This window comes from Lepidochelys olivacea, assembly GCF_965140295.1.
Source record: "Lepidochelys olivacea isolate rLepOli2 genome assembly, chromosome: 1".
In the NCBI taxonomy this organism is placed as follows: domain Eukaryota; kingdom Metazoa; phylum Chordata; order Testudines; family Cheloniidae; genus Lepidochelys; species Lepidochelys olivacea.
The window spans coordinates 81,268,208-81,290,708 of record NC_140411.1 but is presented as its reverse complement, the minus strand read 5'-3'; the positions used below and the strand labels follow the sequence as shown (position 1 = coordinate 81,290,708).

The 22,501-nt window shown below is 40.7% G+C and overlaps 1 protein-coding gene across 3 annotated transcripts in view; it reads left to right on the top strand.

Annotated features, from left to right (window-relative positions):
• TBC1D4 (TBC1 domain family member 4) overlaps window positions 1-22,501 on the top strand; it is a 158,263-nt gene that overhangs the window by 127,873 nt on the left and 7,889 nt on the right. For 2 of the 3 annotated variants that reach the window (XM_084622579.1, XM_084622580.1), the window contains exons 11-16: window positions 6,175-6,335; window positions 7,269-7,478; window positions 11,879-12,037; window positions 12,881-13,039; window positions 14,292-14,536; window positions 21,851-22,010. In XM_084622579.1, the coding sequence (XP_084478705.1) occupies window positions 6,175-6,335; window positions 7,269-7,478; window positions 11,879-12,037; window positions 12,881-13,039; window positions 14,292-14,536; window positions 21,851-22,010 (1,094 nt within the window). Of the gene's footprint in view, window positions 1-6,174; window positions 6,336-7,268; window positions 7,479-11,878; window positions 12,038-12,880; window positions 13,040-14,291; window positions 14,537-19,488; window positions 19,855-21,850; window positions 22,011-22,501 lie in introns of those variants that run through there. The other variant, XM_084622581.1, reaches the window with a different exon arrangement.

The following is a 22,501-nucleotide window of genomic DNA, read 5'->3' as shown; positions in this document are numbered from 1 at the left end:
AGCCATTCGGTCCCTAGTCTGTAGCGGTGCATGGGATTCTTCCGTCCTAAGTGCAGGACTCTGCATTTGTCCTTGTTGAACCTCATCAGATTTCTTTCGGCCCAATCCTCCAATTTGTCTAGGGCCCTCTGTATCCTATCCCTACCCTCCAGCGTATCTACCACTCCTCCCAGTTTAGTGTCAGCAAACTTGCTGAGGGTGCAATCCACACCATCCTGCAGATTATTAATGAAGATATTGAACAAAACCGGCCCCAGGACCGACCCTTGGGGCACTCCGCTAGATACCAGCTGCCAACTATACATGGAGCCACTGATCACTACCCGTTGAGCCCGACAATCTAGCCAGCTTTCTACCCACCTTGTAGTGCATCCATCCAGCCCATACTTCTTTAACTTGCTGACAAGAATACTGTGGAAGATCGTGTAAAAAGCTTTGCTAAAGTCAAGGAATAACACATCCACTGCTTTCCCTTCACCCACAGAACCAGTTATCTCATCATAGAAGGCAATTAGATTATATTGGATTAGATTTTCCCTTGGTGAATCCATGCTGACTGTTCCTGATCGCTTTCCTCTCCTCTAAGTGCTTCAGAATTGATTCCTTGAGGACATGCTCCATGATTTTTCCGGGGACTGAGGTGAGGCTGACCAGGCTGTAGTTCCCAGGATCCTCCTTCTTCCCTTTTTTAAAGATGGGCACTACATTAGCCTTTTTCCAGTCTTCCGGGACTTCCCCCGATCGCCATGAGTTTTCAAAGATAATGGCCAATGGCTCTGCAATCACATCTGCCAACTCCTTTAGCACTCTCAGATGCAGTGCATCCGGCCCCATGGACTTGTGCACGTCCAGTTTTTCTAAATAGTCCCGAACTACTACTTCCTTCACAGAGGGCTGGCCACCTCCTCCCCATGCTGTGGTGCCCAGTGCAGTAGTCTGGGAGCTGACCTTGTTCGTGAAGACAGAGGCAAAAAAAGCATTGAGTACATTAGCTTTTTCCACATCCTCTGTCACTAGGTTGCCTCCCTCATTTAGTAAGGGACCAAATTCATGGTCCGTTTTGGTCAATTTCATGGTCATATTTCATGATTTCAGATGCTTAAATCTGAAATTTCAGGCTGTTGTAACTGTGGGGGTCCTGATGCAAAAGAGGTTTTTTTGGGGGAGGTTACAATGTTATTGTAGGGGGGTCATGGTACTGCCACCCTTACTTCTACACTGCTGCTGGCAGCAGCGCTGCCTTCAGAGCTGGGCAGCCAGAGAGCGGTGGCTGCTGACTGGGATCCTAGCTCTGAAGGCAGTGCAGAAGTAAGGGTGGCATGGTATGGTATTGCCATTCTTACTTCTGCGCTACTGCCTTCAGAGCTGGGCACCCGGCCAACAGCCGTCGCTCTCCAGTCACCAACTCTGTAGGGAGCAACACAGAAATAAGGGTGGCAATACTGCAACCTCCTCCCCTCCCCCCCATGACTCCCTTTTGGGCAGGACCCCCAGTCTGAGAAACGCTGGTCTCCCCTGTGAAGTCTGTATAGTATAGGGTAAAAGTACACAAAAGACACATTTCACAGGGAAGACCAGATTTCACGGTCCGTGATGCATTTTTCACAGATGTGAATTTGGTAGGGCCCTACCCATTAGCATCTATATCCATGCCTGGACAACTTCTCCCTCTGAGGGGAGCTGGGAGTTAATGTTTGGCTGTCCACTGAGTTCAGAGTGGGGTGACTATAGTGCTATTGATCCTCTGACCTCCAGCATGCACCTGCCTTACCTAGGTACTAAAGTTTTGGGCTAGTACACATCTGAAGTAACTCCTCTGAAATTAGCTAATCTGGATTTTCATTAGTGTAACTGAGAGCAGAATGCAGCCCACTAGGCCTAGATACTGAGTTGAATGTTTTTAGCAATACCTAAGATAGTTGTATAGAAATCTATCACCATATACTTGAAAGTTTGGGAACATATGGTAGAGCTGGTATGACCATTTCTGCATCCATCTTGGCCAGCTTTTGGTTCCATCTGCTCATCTTAGTGGTGGAGCTTATAAATAACATTAATGTTTGTTTGAGGTGTGGGTTACTTACTTTTCCTGTTACCCTGTAATACAGCCTTACATACCTTTCAGATCAGACTTTAAATTTAGGTCCTCTTAGCTCAGAGAGGCAAACTATCAAAGTAGAATTTAAGAAATTTCAAGACACTCTATTTTATGGCTTGTTTGTTTTTAGTTTATTTAGAATATTTTTTCTGATAATCCCTCACACTTTTTTAAATAGCCACGTGTATCCCATTGTATGCTTCAAGCTGTGTGCATAAGTCTGACACCAACTACCTCTACAATAGTCAATTGTTTTTGGAAAAGGAAATGAGGAACTAAGATAGTCATTCAAAATTACAGGGGAATTTTGGAAGATAATGCATAATTACCAACTTATCTTAAATGTCCAAGGATGTGAGACTTATTGTGTGAAGTACATAATGGTAGCCATGTTTGTCTATAGAGAAACAACCAGTGAAGCACAAGTAACTCATCACATTGTACATACTGAAGGTCAGAAAGGTGCGATATTAAACCATAGACTAAAATGTGTGGTAGCTATCTCTCCACCTCTAATTTTTCTATACATATTAAATACTGAAAATAAAACACTGGTGTTGTTTCACTTTTTTCTTCTCAGTCACTTGCCCCAGAATTGTATGTCCCCAAACTGCATCCCCCTTCTGAGGGCTTGTGCTAGAATAATGGTTTTGGTTTTATTATTTGTATAAAGAATGATAAAAAGAAGAGGTTATGCTTCTTTTCTTGTTCTCAAGGTTACATTTTTGTAAGATTTGTAATGATTGAGCTTGATTTTTCTAATGCATGATGCAAACATTTGAATAAATGTAAATAGTGATTGTAGTTTGCATCCTTAGTAATCCCTCTGTACCAAATTAATTAATAGACCCAAATCCTAGTGCTTTACCTGCATGACTTGTCCCATTGACACTCTCATAAAGCGAGCAGATTTTGGCCCAAAATGAATTGTATCTTCTGCAGTTACATGTCATGATTTTCAGACTACTCTTTTCATCACCTCATTTAGATTAGTATTCACATAACATTCTCTGTAGTTGTATATAATAGAAATAGTATTCCTTCTTTTATTATCCACAGAAAATGTGTAAGGCAACTATTGGGCCACAGAAAGATAAAAACTGGGATTTTTCAGTGTTATTGTGGTAGGATGTGGCACTAGCTAATCCAAAAGCTAATCCTAGCTTTTACAATGGATCATTGTTCAGCTTACGATATTCAATAGAAGAGTTTCCCAACTGGTGCTAAATCTCTGTTGAACCTGCAGTCCATGAATTGGCAGACAAAACAAAAAACAGGATAGATTGGGTACATACAGACTTAATGTGGTCCTTCTGTTCAGATGATAAACCGCATAATCATTCTGTTTTAAAGTTCAGTAAACTGAAGTTTTCCAAAGACCAGAACTGGCTCTGATGAAGGTACATATGTGACCTTGATTCAGCATGTTGCTTAGGGCAACATAGCTAACATAACTGTAGCTTTTAATATGACATAGTCTAGCTCACTTGCATGCTTTCTCTTTTTTTACCAGTTGAGAGGTCAGAGATGCAAATTGTTGTAACATTCCGTTACAGACTTACTTCCTAAATATCATAGTGAGCACTTGTTGATCTGTCAGCCCTCCCTTTTCTATAGATCCAGGAGTCTGTAGCAGCAGTACCCATGGAGGATTAACAAAATTATATAAGTACTGTAGGTCCTGGGGGCATGAAAAGTTCTGGTTCTTTTAGAACTTTCCTGCCAAAAGCTGCATCTATAGATGCAATGTTCTGTAGTGTCCTGACAACCCGTTATGATAAAGTTGCAGCCTTGCAGTATTCCTCATTTGACACTTTCAACCTGTCTTCCTGATGCATTGTCATCCCACTGGTTGAGCGTGCAGTGATAGTTACCTGTGACATTGCCCTGCTAGCTTTGTAAACCTCTAAAATACACCCTTTTAATTTTATCTTAGTATTGAGGCTTTGGTGGTCGTCTTTCCCAGATGGCAGTGTGGGGTAAAGCACTGTTAAAGGACTGCAGACTTTCTGTAAACCAGAGTCCTATGCAGGTGTTCTTTGAGAAACTCCAGTGAGTGCCACCCACCTCCTTTAGGAACGAATATCTCAGATTCTTATACATCACAGACCTGAGGTGCTGCAACTGAACCCTAACAGAGTACACGGTAATCCTCTGGCAAGCACAGGCAAATCTCTGGCATCCCCCTTTTAGAGGACTTCCATATAGTACAGAAACCCCATCACTTCTTTGAGATAAATGGTCCATTTTACCCCTTCTTCCTCTGCTGAATGTGTTCCAGAAGCCTATTCCAGGAGTGTAGTCATACCTCTGTGGTTAAGGGTTGTCTCAGGTCCATTTGGGGATGGCTGGTGCTATTTGTCCTTATCAGCTGCTACTGCAAGTGCTTTGTCCAAGCAGTATTCTGCCTAAATAATTAGGATTGGTAAAGATTTGTTTGACTTGTACATCTGCCTTCTGTAAATGAAGCTGTAGGTGTCTGCAGGCCAGTGTAACTGCCACATGCTGAGCCATGGAAGGAGTGCAGGGATGGATCAGTTGCAACAGAGTCAGCCAAGATTTTTTTTTAAGAACAGAGCTGGATATAGTCACTGCCCTCATGGATTCAACCAGTGGTTTGTTTGGTTCAGTGTCCTGGGTAAAACTTTCAAATAATGAAATTCAACAGGACTTGAGTTCCTACGTGACTTAAGTGCTTTTCAAAATTTTACCCCTTGTCTCCAGCAATGGCCAGTGCCAGATGCTTTAGAGAGAGGTGTTTAAGCCCCATAGTGGACAATTATAACTACCTCACCTAAGTTCCTTCTAAGCTGTGCAGCCGTGCAGCTGCCTATTAAGTGCCACGCAGGCGCTCAGGGCTGCAGCAGGGAGAGATGCCTCTCCCCGAGCCCCGGACCTGCTGTGACACCCCTCCCCCGGTCCTGATCCAGCTCAACCCTGGACTGGCTGGGGGACAGGTGCCTCCCCCTCATCCCCTGCCCAGATGCTGCTGTGGGGAGAGAGCTGGGGGGGGGGGGAAGTCCTCTCTCTCCCCCCTGTAGCCCCAGGGAGCCCCACGGCACCCAAGCCCCTCATCCCTGGCCCCACTCCCAAAACACACACCCCCAGCTGGAGCCCTCGCCACCTCTGCCCTAGCCTTGAGTCCCCTCCCACACCCCGCCACATGAATTTTGTTATCACCTCCGTATTGGTGCACATATGTCACACATAACAAAATTCATTCCACACATGGGTGGGGAAAAATTAGAGGGAACGCTGTACCTCACAGGGGAAAGCTTCCTTCTAATCTCCTGCTCCACCTTGCTCTCTGCTGCCTCTTCCTCCATCAGTATTATCTGCTCAGCCAGCTTCCTGTGGTCCATTTCTACGTGCCAGTTGGGGGTGAGATCAGTCTCCTCTAGAGCACTGTGACAGGATCTCTCTCCCCTGCTTTCCTGGCCTCTGCTCCTTCTGCTGGGAATGCTGGTACAGAATGCAGACTCCCCCTTTAGTGTGAGGCGGTGGGGGGCAAAGGGGGAGCACTCTCTAGTTGTCCCCTTGTTCCCTGTCACTGTCAGCCATCTCCTGAAGAGTGAGAAGAGGGAATGATTCATGAGGGAGTTGCTGAAGCCATAAGCACTTCCACCTTTGGGCTCATGAGCCTGCTTACTTTTAGTCTGTCCTGCCAATTAAATGAGTTGTTGGGTTTTGTGCTCAAGCGATGTCCTCACCTCAATGTGTTGCATCAGATCCTCTTCAGGCTGAAGGGAAAACAAATTGCAGCCTTTTGAAGGCTGAATATTAGTTTATTTTGCTGCACTGGAATGTCTCTTAGTTTTTCAAATGGAATTTTGAAAAAAAGATAAGCTTTAATTCTGAACACTAGGTTAAGCACTCACTCTACCTGCTGTCTGGAGTGAATTTCAGAGCATCATTTGGCAATTGTGTTCAGGTTGTGGTCCGTGATCATGATCTGCTTTGCCTACCTAACACTGATCCAGCATATGCATGTGTGTTTCTGTGTACTAAATGAACCTTTATCAACTTGTTTTCAAGCTGATTTTTTTTGGTTGTGCTCTCTGCTTGTTTTCCTCCAGTGATGGGGAGGGAAGGAAAAGGACCTCGTCCGTCTGCAGCAACGAGTCTGTAAATGCCAGCGGGGTCACTCTTACCCCCCGCCGCATCTCCTGGCGGCAGCGAATCTTCCTGCGGGTTGCTTCACCCATGAACAAATCTCCCTCAACAATGCAGCATCGAGGTCGGTGGGCTTCAAAGAAAGCAGACTGTTCATATGCTATTGCTGGTTACTCCTGGAAAGAAAAGTAGATGTTTAACGAGAAGCAACTTAATGCAACATTGTAACGTACTTGCTGAACCAGATTTGGAAAATATCTCGTTGGGGTGACTTTGAGTCTTTGTTTTGAACTGGTGTTTCTAGCAGCAGAGGCAAACTAATTGCATGTTGCTATAGTTGTCATCAAGGGCAGAGAAACTGCAAGAACTGCCTTTAAGTGATCAAAATATCTGTCAGCAAATATTGCCACACCCTACTTACATAAGACACAAGAATATTTATTTTTTAAAAAGAGCATTTTGACAGTGTTCTGTCCCAAACAGAAAACAATCTGGATGTTAAGCACCCTTCCCTATTTTCTTTTTTAGTTCTAGAAGTTAATCTACTGGTCTCCTAAATGCACTAATGCATGAAATTGCTTCTAAAAATTCAAAATTCTGACTAGTTAATATGGCTCCGATATCACTCTTCACAGCTGTGGATCCACTACAGAAGTTCTCTCAGTTCAGCAGTTGTAGATGAACTGATAGATTTATTGCACAAATACTGTGTGTTAACAGACAGAAAAACATGGCTTCTCTGCTAGGCGGAACATATAGCAAACTATGGCAGTTAACAAGCTTGACTGTAGAAAGAAGTAATAAGGATGCAGTGGGAGTGGTCAACTATTAAACTGCCCTTTGTAACTTGGAGTGAAGTTTGTGGAGGGGTTCTCAATATAGCCATTGACTTTAATGCTTCATTTAAAATGTTGTCTTCACTGTTAGAAACGTGTGGTTTTCGCTTCTAATCAGGTGCATTGTTGCTGAATGTGACAATAGAAATTGCTGTCTTCACTGTGGCATGTATAGCCAATGTAATCTGGATTTCCAGTGATACTTATGTGATTCTTTGCAGATGGGCTTGAGGGGAATGAATTGTTGCCACTGTCCCCTCTTGCTCCAGCCTTGGAGGAGGACCCTCTTTCTTTGATATTGCAAAATGAGGATGCCCCAGATAAGGCTGGCGGGAGGAAAAAATCGGAAGAGTTGCAGAGTCTGTGGAGAAAAGCTATCCATCAACAAATCCTACTGCTTCGAATGGAAAAAGAAAACCAGAAGCTGGAAGGTTAGCCACTCAGAGAAACAACTGGGCCTGGTTTTCAGAGGCCCAGACCACAAGCAGCTCCCATTTACTTCAGCTGAAAATCAGGGCCAGTGCTGTTATAAGTTATGCAGTAGTTTCAGAAATAGAATTGGCGCAAGACTGAGGTTTACAATCTTAGAAACACTGCTGTTCCATGCAAAACTTGCAGTTTTTCCTTGGTTTAGTGATTAAAACACTTGAAAAGATTGGTCATATTAAAACATGACACAGCTGGCATATGAATTACTGTTCTGGTCTTTTCATGGCAAGAATTGTCAAAAAAAGGCATAGATGCGAAATCTTCCATGATTTAAACAGTCTCTTTTCATGAGGTGAAGCAAACATATAGCATATACTGCAGCACATTCTCCATCAAGTTCCCCTTCTTTATAAAAGTACATGCTTTATATGTCAGTTTTGCAATTTAAAAACATGCTTTCTGTCAGAATAAGATTCAGCATACTTGTGAATACTAAATATATACAAACCATTACAATACATATCCTGGGCAAACAGCTTCTGGAATACCAGACCACCATACAGGATTTATTCCTCTTTCATCTCAAAGCAAACTGGCATGAATACTTAAAACAGTGGTGGACTGGTCCCTTCATGCCTCATTTCAACAGGATAATGAATGATTTTCTATTGCACTGTCCAGATAGGTGTTATAAATCATAAAAACATATGGTGTTCCAACAAAATGTTTCTTGTATATTTTCCAGTCTTTCTTACTCTACCAGAGAAGTAATTAAGGTCCTAAATTTTCAAAAGCAATTAGTATTTTGCCTCAATATTTTGAGTGCCCAACTTAAAATATCCTAAAAGTGCTTCATTTTTCAGAAGACGAGTGCTCAGCACTTTATGAAAATCAGATCCTGATAAGCGTCTAAAGTTGGACACTCTCTCTCCCTCCCTCCCTCCTTCTCCCCCCTCCCCCCATTTATCCACCTTTTGGCCAAGAGTCTTACCATTGTTATTCAGGATTCCTTCTACAAAAGGTAGTAGTCAACATCCTGGTCTAAATGTAAAACTTGTAGAAATCAAAACAGATTTAATTTACACTTAGTGCCTTTACGCTAAAGAAACTGCAAATGGTAATTTGCATATGTTGTCCTGTGAAGCCTTTAATTTTCCAGAGGCTGGCATTATGCTGCAGTGTGATTCTTTCAGCATAGATATCATTACCATCCTCATTTGTGAAAGTCTCATGCCCACCTTCCATTTCTTTAGTGCACCATATAAGCACCAGTCCATGCTAAGAATACTAGGGGAGTGGAAGGAAAAAATGGCAGAAGCCTTTCCATGTGCCTGCAAACGCATGCCCTTGAATACACTTCTTTAGCACATAGTGTGTTACCTCCCAGTTTGCCTACTACTAGAAATACTAGAGGCCTGTTGGGGTTTGTAGGGAACATGGTTATTCCTTTAGATTCTTTGTACTGCTGCAAGGGCTGTTTGTATCTTGAAATCTCAAACCTTGCAGGTATTCCAGACACTTGAAACTAATCTGACCTCTGCAAGAACAAATGATAAAACAGCTAAAGAAATAAGTGGTTTATAGAGTAAAGAACATAAAGCTAATGCCTCTTTCTTAGTTAATGATTAACACTCAATGTGCATGTCTGGTCTCCCTGGTGAAAACCAGAAAATAACAGTGTAGTGATGGGTGCTGTGTAACTGCATTCCAGTTTTTAACTCACTGGGTTCTCTGACTTGTGGAGATTTATCAGCTGAGAATGCATTGCTGCCAATACATCGGACTTAATCTCACCAAGTAAATGCAGGTGTCTTTGCTTAAGGAACCTAGGCACTGGTTACCTAGTGTTAGAGGAGACAAGATGACTTGAAACAAGGTATAGGTTGTTCTGGAAACTTTCCCAGTCTCCATATTAATTTTGCATTTGTTTGGTTGAGATATTATAGTCCAAGCATGTGATATTGTGTTGAAAGCACCTATTGAAAGCTGACGCACATTAAAGCTAGTAGGGTATTTCATTATTACACCTTGATTCAAGTGGTGATTGGTATCCCAACACTACAGTCCATTACAGACTTGAGAAAATGTAAACCCAGAAAGGGCTGAAACCTCTAGTGGCAGCCTGATTCTTAATTGTATATTCATTGCACTGATTATTGCTTTGTTTTTCATATGCAACTTCCACCCCTTTATGAAATAGCTCTCAGCAATTCTTATCTGCGAATGTGTTGTATTAAATGTACTGATTAAAATATTAACAGATTATCTCCCACTGTTCTTTGTGCCTTCGAGGAAACTTGAATGCTAATAGCTATTTGTTCTGCAGAAGGTAAGATTTGTGAAGCAAATACCTATTGCTTTAATTTTGATAGTGGCTAAAGGCTACTTTTTTAAAACACAATATTTCTAGGTGATTTCACAACAGGAAAATTTAGATAAGATGGTAGCAAGCAATTAAATCTATAAGAAATCTAATTTTTCTGCCCTTATTGTCACTGAGTAGTACCTTACTCCACATGCAGTGGGACTACCTGCGGAGCAAAGTAGTACTCAGTGTAATAAGGGTGCCAGAATCGAATGCCTTTTTGGCAGTACAGGCATTTCACATTCTTATGGTCTTGCATTTATGCAACAGTTTGCATTAAAAAAATCAGTGGGTTTTTTTGCCTTTGAAGAACAACCGTTGTTCCCTAAAGGTAACTTTTAAAAAAATCCAGGTGTAATATCCAAGTTTAGATTGAAGCTCATTGAAGTAGGAGCTCTCCTAAATGCTTCGTGCCTAGCACAAAGCTACTGGGTCCCCTAGACACTACCACAATACAAATAATTACAAGAATTTTTTATTGGGCCCTTGTCAGTCAGATAAAGATGAGGACAAATTATAAAGCACTTAAGGATACTCAGCAACTAGACTTGTGGAATGGCCTAGACATTTAATTTCTGATCCTCTACGTGTCCTAATTAACTGAGGCTTGTCATGGGTTTCTTCCACTTTTCACTGAAGCATCGGGTATTGGCCATTTCTGGAAATAGGGTAGCTAGTTTGAGGGACAGAGGGTCTGATTTGGATTTGCAAGTCCTGTGTTCCCATAGAATCCCCAGTGTTGGTTTGTATCACTCTGATCTGGGGAAAAAATCATGGGTCCTCAGTGAACCATGTAAACTTACTTCCAACAGTGATCATGGTAAATGTGTGAAACTTAGTTATTGGAATCCTTGAGGGATCATATTGTGCAATAATGCAGTAAGTAACCTGCTCAAATGATTATCAAAGACTATTTGCAACAATTGGACTCTGGAACTGCATGTGGGTTAAATCTCAACATCAGTAGCATAGTGTGTGCATTAAACCCTCCACTTCCTAACAAATGCACAGTAAAAGAGCTACTGTGACATTCCCAGGTAGAAATCGAAATTCAGCCTCCATGAAAATCCAGAATTACCTGACAGCTCTTCTAGAAAAGTTAGTCTCCAGGAGTTGCTAGAAGAAATGAGCATAAAGCAGGACCTAATGAGAAGATTAGGTGGTAGAGCATCAGACTGGATTCACCAAATGGTGCACCTTAGTCAAGGAGATTAAAAACTCTTATAACTTTCTGCTGTCCTGCATTGTGACTCTGAGCAATGGTGTTAAGGGGAAAGGATACTAAAATAAGAACCCCATTGCTGTGCGAAGTATCTATTTAAAACTGTCATGATCTATTAGGACCACTATGAACAGTGTAGCTGGTGGGACCACATAATGATAATGATCTTGACTTTGTCTTTTAAAAGAGAAGTTTCCTAAAAAGACTTCACCAAAGCTCTTGCAGCTCCAGAAGGAGCATTCAAAGTCTGAGGTTTCTCACACTGAAGTTATTTTAATGTGCAATATACATAAAGTAAAAATTATCTGATAAATCACTTTGCACGATTGTTTGTTGCTGAGATGTCAACATTTAGCCACAGAAAGTCATCTGATAATACCTTTCCATCATCAGCAGAACTCCGGATCATGTCTTTTGAAATATGGAAAGATGATCCTTTGTTCATTCCATCAACATTGGTTTAAGAATTATAAGGATTCTGTTGTGGAATAGTCATTTCACTCAGCAAAGCTTTGCTAAAGTTAAGAGAAGGAGCAGTTGTGGGAAGGGGAGGAAACACATCTGATTTCTTTTATGTTTCTTGTACATTGGTTTGTGACTTTATCATATTCTTGATTCAGCAATCTGAGTCATATGTGTCAATAGAGGTATAGCCCAACAGTTAATTTAAAGTCAGTCTCCTATTATTTGTCCATTGACTCAAAGTGTCCTATGCAGTAACAGAAGAGAGATTCTGGATACTACATTGGCTGTGTTGAGATATTTGATTTCTGATATGATCTCTGATATACTCTTCATCATGTTCTATATTCCAGCAAGCAGAGATGAACTCCAATCAAGAAAAGTTAAATTGGACTACCTTGAAGTTGGTACATGTCAGAAAGATGTCATAAATATCTGGGATAAGAAGTTGTTAAACTGCAGAGCCAAAATCAGATGTGAAATGGAGGATATTCATACCACTCTGAAAGAAGGTATTTATTATGTAGGATGTGTTTTGTCTGGGGCATTTGGGAGACTTTTTTTGTTCAGTCTTTAAGATTATTTATACCAAATCTACCTTCAGTAAGCTTGTTCCAGTGGCACCAAATCGGTAAAAATTGCCCGTTGCCTTTTTTCCCCAACACCAACTAACTGTTGTGCAATGAGAACATATACTGATTCTGTTGTGCCTACAATATATTGAAACAGTGCTGCAGAAAGATCAAGTGAATGATTACATAGCTGTACTACTGTATCTAAGGTGATGTCCCGAGGTAGGTTAGCATTGGTGGGGATTTCTCCCAGGGCCTCTGGATTTAAAAGCAGGAACCTCTACTCTGAGACAAAGATTCCAGTTCCTTGGCTCAAGGCTGTAGCAGACTCATAAACCTTTATACGTGGACTAGTCACTAGACAGGGGACAGAGGGCCACAGTTCATCAGTGTGGGTTACACATTTGGCTATGGAAGCTCACCCTAACAATTCCCATATGGGTTACCCCTTGTAACACAATGCCCCAGTTGGGAATTGAATCTGAGATATCTGGGCCTAAAATCATGAGCCCTTTGTTGTTTAAGCATTAGCTTGAAGTCAGTAGTAGACTTATAAACCTCTATGTGAACTAGCCAATACATGGAGACAAAAGGACTATACTATTATTGTGAGGTACATATAGATTAAGTCTTTATCATGGTTCTCAACCTTCAAGTTAGGAACCTTAGTTATAATGCATTGTATGACATTATCTTTATAAAACAGAAGTCACTATTATGGATAAAAGCTTTCACACTGTTCAGCTGCTCAGGGCATTCGTTTTCTCTCTCCTCTGATTTTAGGTGTACCAAAAAGCCGCCGGGGAGAAATTTGGCAATTTCTAGCTGTACAACATCGCGTAAGACATGGACTGCCAAGCAAACAACAACCTCCTGACATCTCGTACAAAGAACTCTTGAAACAGCTGACAGCTCAGCAACATGCTATCCTTGTAGATCTAGGTACTTTTGTGGTGGTTGATAGATGCTCTAAAGTGTACTTTGTGTCCTATTGCTGAGGTGAATGGAAAACGTTGGTTTTTAGTTTAAGTTTTGGGTTGTTTCATGTTGGTACAGAAACAAAGATGCTACTGTGCATTAACATATGTTCTGTCTAGGCTGCCTTCGGTGTTGTCTTTGCCAAACACTCCTGCACCTTTAGTTTGTGCTGTATGCATACCATGTCTGCAATGGGAGACACTTAGCCTGCAAAATTGCACTCATCAAATTCATGGGTAACTGCAGAGCAGGAAGAAAATGGACTGGAGTGGAGCAGGAGTGAACCACAAACTTGAAGGATATTATTCTGGCACTGTTGAAGTCAGTGGTAAAATTCACTGTGACTTCAGTTGGGGTAGGATTTCACCTGAAGGATGAAAAGAAAAACAGAGCTGTGTGAAGAGAGGACAGGGCTATGTAGGCTGGCTGACTTATGAGAAAGCAATGGATCAGTCAGTAATGGTTGGAGGGAGATGACAGAAAAGCAAATAAAAATGAAGGGAAAAAGGGAGAGAGGAGATCAGGGTAACATTAAGAATAATTATTCTTGGAGAACATGAATTCAGGTGTTACTTTATTTACTCTGTTTTTTAAAAATTACAAATGCATGAAATTGATCCTCCTCCTCTCTCCTCTCCCACCCTCTCGTATGTCAGTTGTCTTAGATTGTAAGGGGCTATCTTTCTGTGTGTTTGTATAGAATCTAGCACAATGGGGCCTGATCCTGATTGGAAACTCGGTGCTACTGAACTAGAAAGTATTGGATCCTGCAGCTTGAACCTAGCCCTAACCTGAAATAGCTATAGTACAACTTTGGGGGGGAAATAATAGGTTCCAGAACTTCTATTTTTTTTTCTGTTTCATAAATAAAAAAATAAAATAAAAATAAATCAAGTGTATAACAAACAACTATCCAGTGCTTAGATACAGCAGCAATGGGTGCCCTAGAACTACCCAAGATATGGTTTTATTCAGTACAGCTTTGATATTGCCCTAGTCAGAAAGTATGACCAACTATCCAAATTTTGTTTCATAATTTAAATCCAATTCTAAGGATATGTTCTGGGAAGGCGTGATAAGAGAAACTTCTACAAATACAGAGGAGAGGAGTTTTATGGGTTTCTTCTCTCTAGAAAAGAGAACTGAGAATTAAATACCTCTTTTTTTTTTTTTTAATATTTATTTATTTATTTATTTATTTTTATTTTTACATCAGGCAGGACATTCCCTACACATCCTTACTTCTCTACCCAGCTGGGAGCAGGGCAGCTGTCACTCTTTAATCTCCTGAAAGCTTATTCTTTGCTGGACAAGGAAGTGGGTTATTGCCAAGGTATCAGCTTTGTGGCTGGAGTACTGCTTCTACACATGAGTGAGGAGCAAGCCTTTGAAATGCTGAAATTCCTCATGTATGATCTTGGCTTCCGTAAACAGTACAGGCCAGACATGATGTCACTACAGGTAAGTTGGTCCTTTCTCCTAAAACAAACTAAACTTGAATCTGCTGTAGGGTTTCCTAGGGGCTGTGCCTGTTCTAATACTTGGAAAGTTGCAGTTTGTTATGATAAGTGCTAGAGGTGAGTAAAATGCATATAGTTAACCTTGCCAAACATCTCTCTTCTTTTCTCATTTAGAAGTAGATAAATGAATCTTAAGAGTTGTAAAGTTCTTCCCATCACAAATCGTGATACTCTTCCATTTGGGACCTGTGCTTTTTCTTTTCATCCCTTCCTTTCCTGCTCATTTTTCTGCCCTCCCCTCAAAAAACAAAGCAAAAGCAACCACTCTCCAAACCCCATATAAACCATGATCATTTTTATCTGTCTGCTGGCCCCTGCCTTCACGCAGAGAATGAGTAAAAACAAGGAAACCCTCAACTAAAAGGTGAAGATTAAAGGCCTCGCTCCTGTTTGTTACATCATTTTGTTAATTCTATCCAGCAGGGTTTAGAATTTAAAAAAAAAAAACCAAACACGCCCCCACTGCTGTTTCACTTTGGGAAGCCTTTAAAGCCTTCATCAGAGGCTGTATCATCTCTTACGCCACCTTTCAAAAGAAATGGGGACAACATAGAATTGATACATTTTTGAAGGAAATTAAGGTCTTTGATGTAGACTATCCTTGTGCGCCCTCCCCAGAGAAACTCCAGGTCCCTCATCAATCTAAGATATGAAATCAACAAACTTCTGTCCCAAAAGGTTATGTTTGCTTTATTTTGTTTGATGATGTTGCCGCTAATCACAATAGTAGCAATAAATGATATACAACAGACATTAATAAACTATTTCAAAAGTTTTATTCAAAACTATATTTATTTACCTGGAGGTAATCCGCCCTAGATAACTTTTTTAGTGGATTGTCTCTGTCACAGTCCTGACTGTTTGAAGGAACGTTTAGATGCTCCTCTAGAAATCGCAGAACTAACTCTGGCTATCAAGGAAATGAAGGTTGGAAAGACTTCTGGCACAGATGAGTTCCCAATTGAATTAAACATCTAGATTATTGAATGTTCAATGAGGCCAAGCATGAGCAAACTCTCCTGTCTGCTCTAAGGGAAGCTGTAATTTCAGTTATTTCTCAATCTAGAAAAGATTTTGGAATATGTAATAATTACAGGCCTATTTCTTTAATCAGTTGTGACGCTAAGAATTTGGCTAAAGCTCTTGCTATGTGACTGGCCAAAGGTCTTTCACACATCATACACATGAATCAGGTAGCTTCCTTCATAACAAGCATAGCTCAGATGATACTGCCGCTTCAGGAAATTCTAAAGAATCCTGAGCTGTCGCTTCTTGAGAGCCCTTTGACCACATAGCCTGGGCCTATCTTTTTCATGTGTTAACAAAGTTTGCATTTGGTAACCAATTGATTGCTTGGATTAAACTTTTATACTCTAACCCGACTTCCAAGGTAGTTATCGATGGTATTATTTCCACCCCTTTTCCATTACAGAGAGGTATGAGGCAGGCCTGCCCTCTTTCCCTCTTCCATTTGATTTAGCTCCAGAAACTTCAGCCATTGCCATCCGAGGAAATCAACATATTCATGGCATCAGGGTATGCCAAACGGAGCACAAAACTACTCTGTCTGCGAATGATGCTCTTGTATTTGTATCTAAGTCCAAGGTTACCATTCCTAACCTAAACACCATTAATAAGTTTGGATTCTTCTCACGATATAAAATTAATGGGTGGGAATCAGAAATCATATGCTTTGACAGATATACCCACAAAGGCATTTTTTCAAATTAGGACTTTCAATGGCAATCCTTTTATATGAAATATTTATGAATACTGATCACCAAAAATATTCCAGGACATCCCTAAAATAAATGTCTGGGAGGCTTTTGTTTTCCCAACTTGGAAAATTATCATATCCTTTTTGTTAAGCCAGGCATCTTTGTGGCTGGTAAAGATGACCATGCGGACCACACCTTGTGTTTAGATTGAACAAGAATTGGTATACCCTCTCTCCCTTTCAGGCATTGTAGGATCCAATTATTATGGATTTGATGGCTCCAGAGCTCCCACAATGCCAGAGGTGGGGCAAGCTTGGTCAAAACTGGCTAGAAAGCTCTGCTTCCATCGATGTAGAGGCAGTCCTAGCCTTAAAATCAGTGGCAAAACCTTAATGTGGAGAGATTTGATGGAGAGAGGAATTATGACTATGTTGCAGCTAACTGACCATGATGAATTGAAACCATTTGTAGATCTTCAGCAACAATTTGGCTTGCCCTTTTCCAGACTATGGAAATACCTCCATTTAAAGCATTTACTTACAAATGTGTTTGGACAGGATGCATTGGGAGCTCAAGAACCTCCAGAACTTTTATTGTTTCGGTTTTCTTGGCCAGTTGTTGTCCTTTTACAATTTTGTGGCCCCAAAAACCTCTGCCTTGATAATTTGAGAGTTGCTTTTTTAACATTAAATACAATTGTATTCCATTGGGTCAGAGACAGTTGTGTATCCAAATCTCTATTCCAAGCAACTATAGGCCTGAGGCTGCAGCTTATTCATCAAAAGGTAACTTTTTCAAATACACTGGTTCCCACATAGAATAATGGTAATAGGCCTCATAAATGCTGGTCACTGTTAGATGCATCCGATGAAGTGAGCTGTAGCTCACGAAAGCTTATGCTCAAATAAATTGGTTAGTCTCTAAGGTGCCACAAGTACTCCTTTTCTTTTTGCGAATACAGACTAACACGGCTGCTACTCTGAAAACTGTTAGAAATGTAATTCCTCTGGTGCTACATTAGTTTATATGTTTAGGCAGTGCCCCTGTATCAAGAATTTCTGGTAAGAAGTGGGTCAAAGGACCAATTTGGTATTGGATGCTAAATTGGAGCTCTCCCCCCTTAAGTTTCATTCTTGGGCAGTGGCCACTACCAGATTTATGTAAGGAAGGTGCAAGAAACCTCCTCCGGAGGTAATTACGGAAGTACTTGCCCATACAGAAAATTTCTTCCTCACCCTCAGCTATTGCTTTACTTATGCTCTGCAGCATGAGAGTTTATATCCCTTTCAATTTTAGAAAAATCCTTACTAATTTAACTCTGTTTACCCTTCTTTTTATCCATAAAAATATCCAGCCCTTATTAGAACCCTGCAAACCTCTTAGCCTTAATCATACTTTGGACAATGAGTTCCACATGCTGATTGTGCCTTGCATAAAATAATTTTCTTTTATCAGTTTTTCGTTTTGATGCCTTTCAGTTACATGGAACATGCCTTTGTTCTTGTAACGTGAGACCGAGTAAACAGAAGCGCCTGATCTGCGTTCTCTGTACTATTCATTTATTTTGTATTCTTCCAGCCTGTTTTCTTTTAATTTGTCTCCTCTCTCAACTAAACGGTCTCAATTTCTTTTTACAATTTCTCAGTACACTTTTTAGACCCTTTTTAAAGGAGGCTAGGTGGCCTTTGAGTAAATGGCTCTCACCTTTAGAAAATGGAGATCTGAATTCTGCTTTCATTGCAAACAAATGTGGGTTCGGTTTCATCTCAATCTTTTGGAGACATTTGCCTGCGTCTTGAAGCCACAACCTAATGTGGCGTGATTAGCAGTCTTTAGTTGAGAGGCTTACGTTCTTTGCAGGGGAATTGTGAGCTAAGACTGATGAGCTCTGTCACACCTGTACTGTACTGTATGGGGAAAACATGCACAACTCCTGCCCATGTCACACCTGGAGCTGTAGCATTTTATACTAGAACTCGCTCAGAATAAAATCTCTCTCAAATTAAATCAACAGTGACATCCAGTGGTCAGTTAAGCTACTGATAGGGCATTACCTCTTCTGGCTATTCTAAATGATATATCAATTCACTGATTTTGCTGATATAAAAATGGCAGAGAGAAGAAATGTTTAATCATCAGGCTATAACCAGCACACTTTTCTGTATTATTCACATAGATAGTATACATTTTTTCACTGAGAAAATGTAAAATTTAGGCTACAAAGTTTAAAAGCATCCTAAACAACTAGTTATCCAAAATTCAGCCCCTCTTTAGGAAAGAGCCGTTTTCTCAATCTATGTAAACTGTAGTATTCTAAGTTTGATGATCTTTTTTTATTATGAATTTTACAAAAACTGTAGCTGTCTGAGTCCCTTGGAATACTAGATTTCTAAAACAGGAATTTCTATGACTCTTTAAAAACTGAAACCTGGTATAGTAATTCCACTAAGTAAACTCTGAATCTATTTGGTATCATATGCTTGCATTAGATATAATTCACTATTGAACATAACAAATTGAACCATTATTCAATGGCGAATGAAAAGCAGCAGGTCATATATTATATGCTCTCAGACAAGTTGTGCATTTATTTTCTTTCCTGGAATGGCTATTTCCAGTAGTGGATTTTCTGTATTCAAAGTAGGAGGGCCATGCTGTTAGACCCTTCACTTACAAATTTGCTTCAGAGACTCATGAAAAGGATCTAGTCTAACTGTGTCTGTGTTACCTGACTTACCCATCTAATCTACATCCTGGTGGATATGGGCCCTGATTAACCTTGAACTGTCTTCTGCATATGGCTCAAAAAGAGAAAGCATTGGGTGTTTACGATGCTTTATTTCATGGAATGCTGTTCTGACTAGTAAATACAAAACCCTAGTCTCTCTTTTAAAGCTTGAATTATCTGAGACCCAGACAGGGGTATGTAGTCATATTTTCAACCTTTTCACACGCACAAATCTATAAAGTCTGAGTTTCAAATTGGGCTTCCTCCTGCACTGCATGTGTTTGACTGGGCCAATTTCACATTAAGGGGGAGTTGTCTTTTTCATATTTCTGCAGGAGGAATTTAAGACCATAGTGTGAGGTGTGATTCATACCTCAGGCTTATGCTTGATGACACTGTATATCTCTTCTGAATGTCTGTTCTGACTCAGTAAATGTGTTTTTTTAGAATATGGAGTCCCTGGGAGCAGGTGGTAAATACACAGCAATCAGAAATAATGACAGCATGAGGTTTGCACTTCTGACTCACAACTGAGAAAATAGAGGCTGAGAGAGATACGAAACCAACTTCCATTTTGCTTGTGTAACTTCAGCAAAGTACGAAAGTGGCAGATGTAGAAGAAGACAACCTTTGACTGAGTGGCTTGGCAATCAGATATATAGCTGGCAATGGACATCTAATAAAAGATAGTCAAAACTTAGATTAAAAGTGGTTTTTTTCCCCCTACTCCTTCACCTGCAACCCATTGGTAGATAACTTTGAGAGTTAACTGAATTTGTCTGGACCCATTTGGAGGATGGGGGGGGGGGGCAGGAGGTTGAGGTAGGGCAGGACAGGCCCAGTCTTAGGAATTGTTCCATTTAATAAATAAGAGGAGTATTTCTCCTTTTTGAGTCTTAAGCAACCTGTAGTTTAAAAATAATTTGACTATCTTATAATGAAGTAGAGAGTGAAAAGGAATAAAGAATTACTTCATCTTGGAAAAGTACTTTATCCATTGCAACTTCGATGGAGTCAAACAGGATGGACATATATCCACAAATTCCTCTTTTTTTTAAGAAGAACATTCATGTTCATTCTTGTTTATTTTTTTATGGGAAGGTGTTATCATTTCTAGCTTTGCTTTCCATCTATTAAAGAAAAATGACTTTTGATAACCAGAACTGGCTTCTAGGTGAATAGCTTATTTTAGACAAAAATACACAAGTTTTCTCTGCTAAAGAGATTATAGAAGATGATTTAGCGAGAGGATCGAAAGCTAATTAAATGGAACATGTAGTTTAAAACCAAATCCCAGAAGTAGAAAGCTTTCATAGCTTAAGTGCATAAGGCTTTACTAAGATGTGAACAATATTTTTTTCCCATAGAAAGAATTACTGATGGATTTATAGGTCACTGCTAACGGTTTTATTACTCTCCTTTGCCCATGGAATTCTAGGAGTTCTAAATTAATGCGTCTCTTGCTTGGCAAGGAACAAGGAGTAAAATTTTCAAAAGCGCCTTAAATAGGCTACATCCCATTTTCAAAAGGATTTGAGACTTCTATCTCCTTGAATCTAGCCCTTAGGAGCCTAAATCCAAGTGGCTTTCAAAGAGGTTATTAGATACCTAAGTCCAACATTAAGGTGCCACTGACATTCCCAAAACTATCGTTCAGCTGCCACCTTGTAGGCACCTATGTCCCCATGGCACCTACCTTTCTGCCAGTAGCTATGTGCAAAGTCACCTAAATTCTGCCATCCTCCCTACCCCCCAGCTATTAAGCTGCTCAGAGCCCTTACTGACACCTAAGCCCCAGCAAGATTCTCAAACTAATTGTTCCCCCACCTATTTTGTCTGCGGGACCCACTCCAGTAGGCGTGCTCTGAGCACAGCTACTGGTTTGGGCTGCCACAAAAGACATGGGGTGAGAATTTTGGGATCTGGCTGGCATCCATGTGTCCATCCATCCCAGTCTATCCAGTAGCCCAGTGGTTATCTGGGATGTGGGAAACCCAGATTTGAATCCCCACTCTGCCTGATTTGGAGCAAGGACTTGAATCTGATTTTCCCACATCCTAGGTGAGTGCCCAAACTACTGGGCTACAGTCAATTGCTCGCTTCCTTCTCCCCCCCCCCCCCCTCCGGCACAAAGAATATTTAACTATTTATCCAAAGTGCAACAGCTCCAATGGGAAAGAATGAGACCGACCCTACTATAGACAATAGCCCACGGGTTAGAGCACTCACTTGGGCTGTGGAAAAGCTGGGTTCAAGTCCCTGCTCTAAATCATACAGAGCTGAGATTTGAATCTGGCTCTCCCACATTCCAGGTGAGTGCCCTGACCGCTGGGCTATTCTCCATAATGGGATAGGGGTGATTTCTCTGTGGGGTTTGTTTTTGTGAGAGGGCTGACCTGGAGGGTAATCTGGAGTAATTGGATTTGATGCAAGAATTGCTGGATGAGATTCTATGCCCTGTTATACAGGAGTGTAGATTACATGATCATAATGGTTCTTTCTGGCCTTAAAATCTAGAAACTGAATGTAGATGATACTTCAATAATAAAATGGTCCGGTTCAAACTGATCCTTCTTACTTCAAGTGTTTGGTTTTAGTTCATGAGACTGAAATTTACTCAAAGGTAAAGGATCCACACAAGCCCTATACTCCACTTAAGATCCACTTTACTGGGCCTTCTGTGCTTGGGTTAATTTTACCTGAAGCGCATTGTGAAGTGATTGAAAAATTCAGAGAGCTCAACAGTTGTTGGTTTTTTTGTTTGTTTGTTTGTTCCCCCCCCACCCCCCTTTCTCAACACTTACTATAGATTCAGATGTATCAACTTTCAAGACTCCTCCATGACTATCACAGAGACCTCTATAATCATCTTGAAGAGAACGAAATCAGCCCCAGTCTTTATGCTGCACCCTGGTTTCTCACGTTGTTTGCTTCTCAGTTTCCGTTAGGATTTGTAGCCAGAGTTTTTGGTAAGAGAGAGTGCTTTTATCACCGTTGTAAGCAGCACAATATCCTGTACAATGTAAGGAAAACATGCATGGGAATATTTTGCACTTTGTTTTATATACAAGTAGATAAATGCCAGATAACTTGTTCCAGTTGTCAGCCACAATTTGATATATTTATTTTTAATAAAGTCAGACTGAAAGCTGGTAAACTGAGGGAAAAAACTGGCAACAACAAATTGTTATGGTGTAGAGACTTCATTGCTGAAACTTTTAGTCACTTGTACTGACATTTAAAAATAAAGGGTTTTTTTTTTGTTTTTGTTTGTTTTTTAAATGGTAAGCAGACATCAGAAACTTACCTCATTAACCGTGATGATTAAGGCTGCGAGTTTGTCACGGAAGTCATGGATTCCGTGACTTTCTGTGACTTCGGCAGTGGCTGCTGCAGAGGCAGTCTTGGGCCACCGTGCGCTGCTCCCCCGCAGCAGAGTTTTGATGTGGGAGGAGGCAGG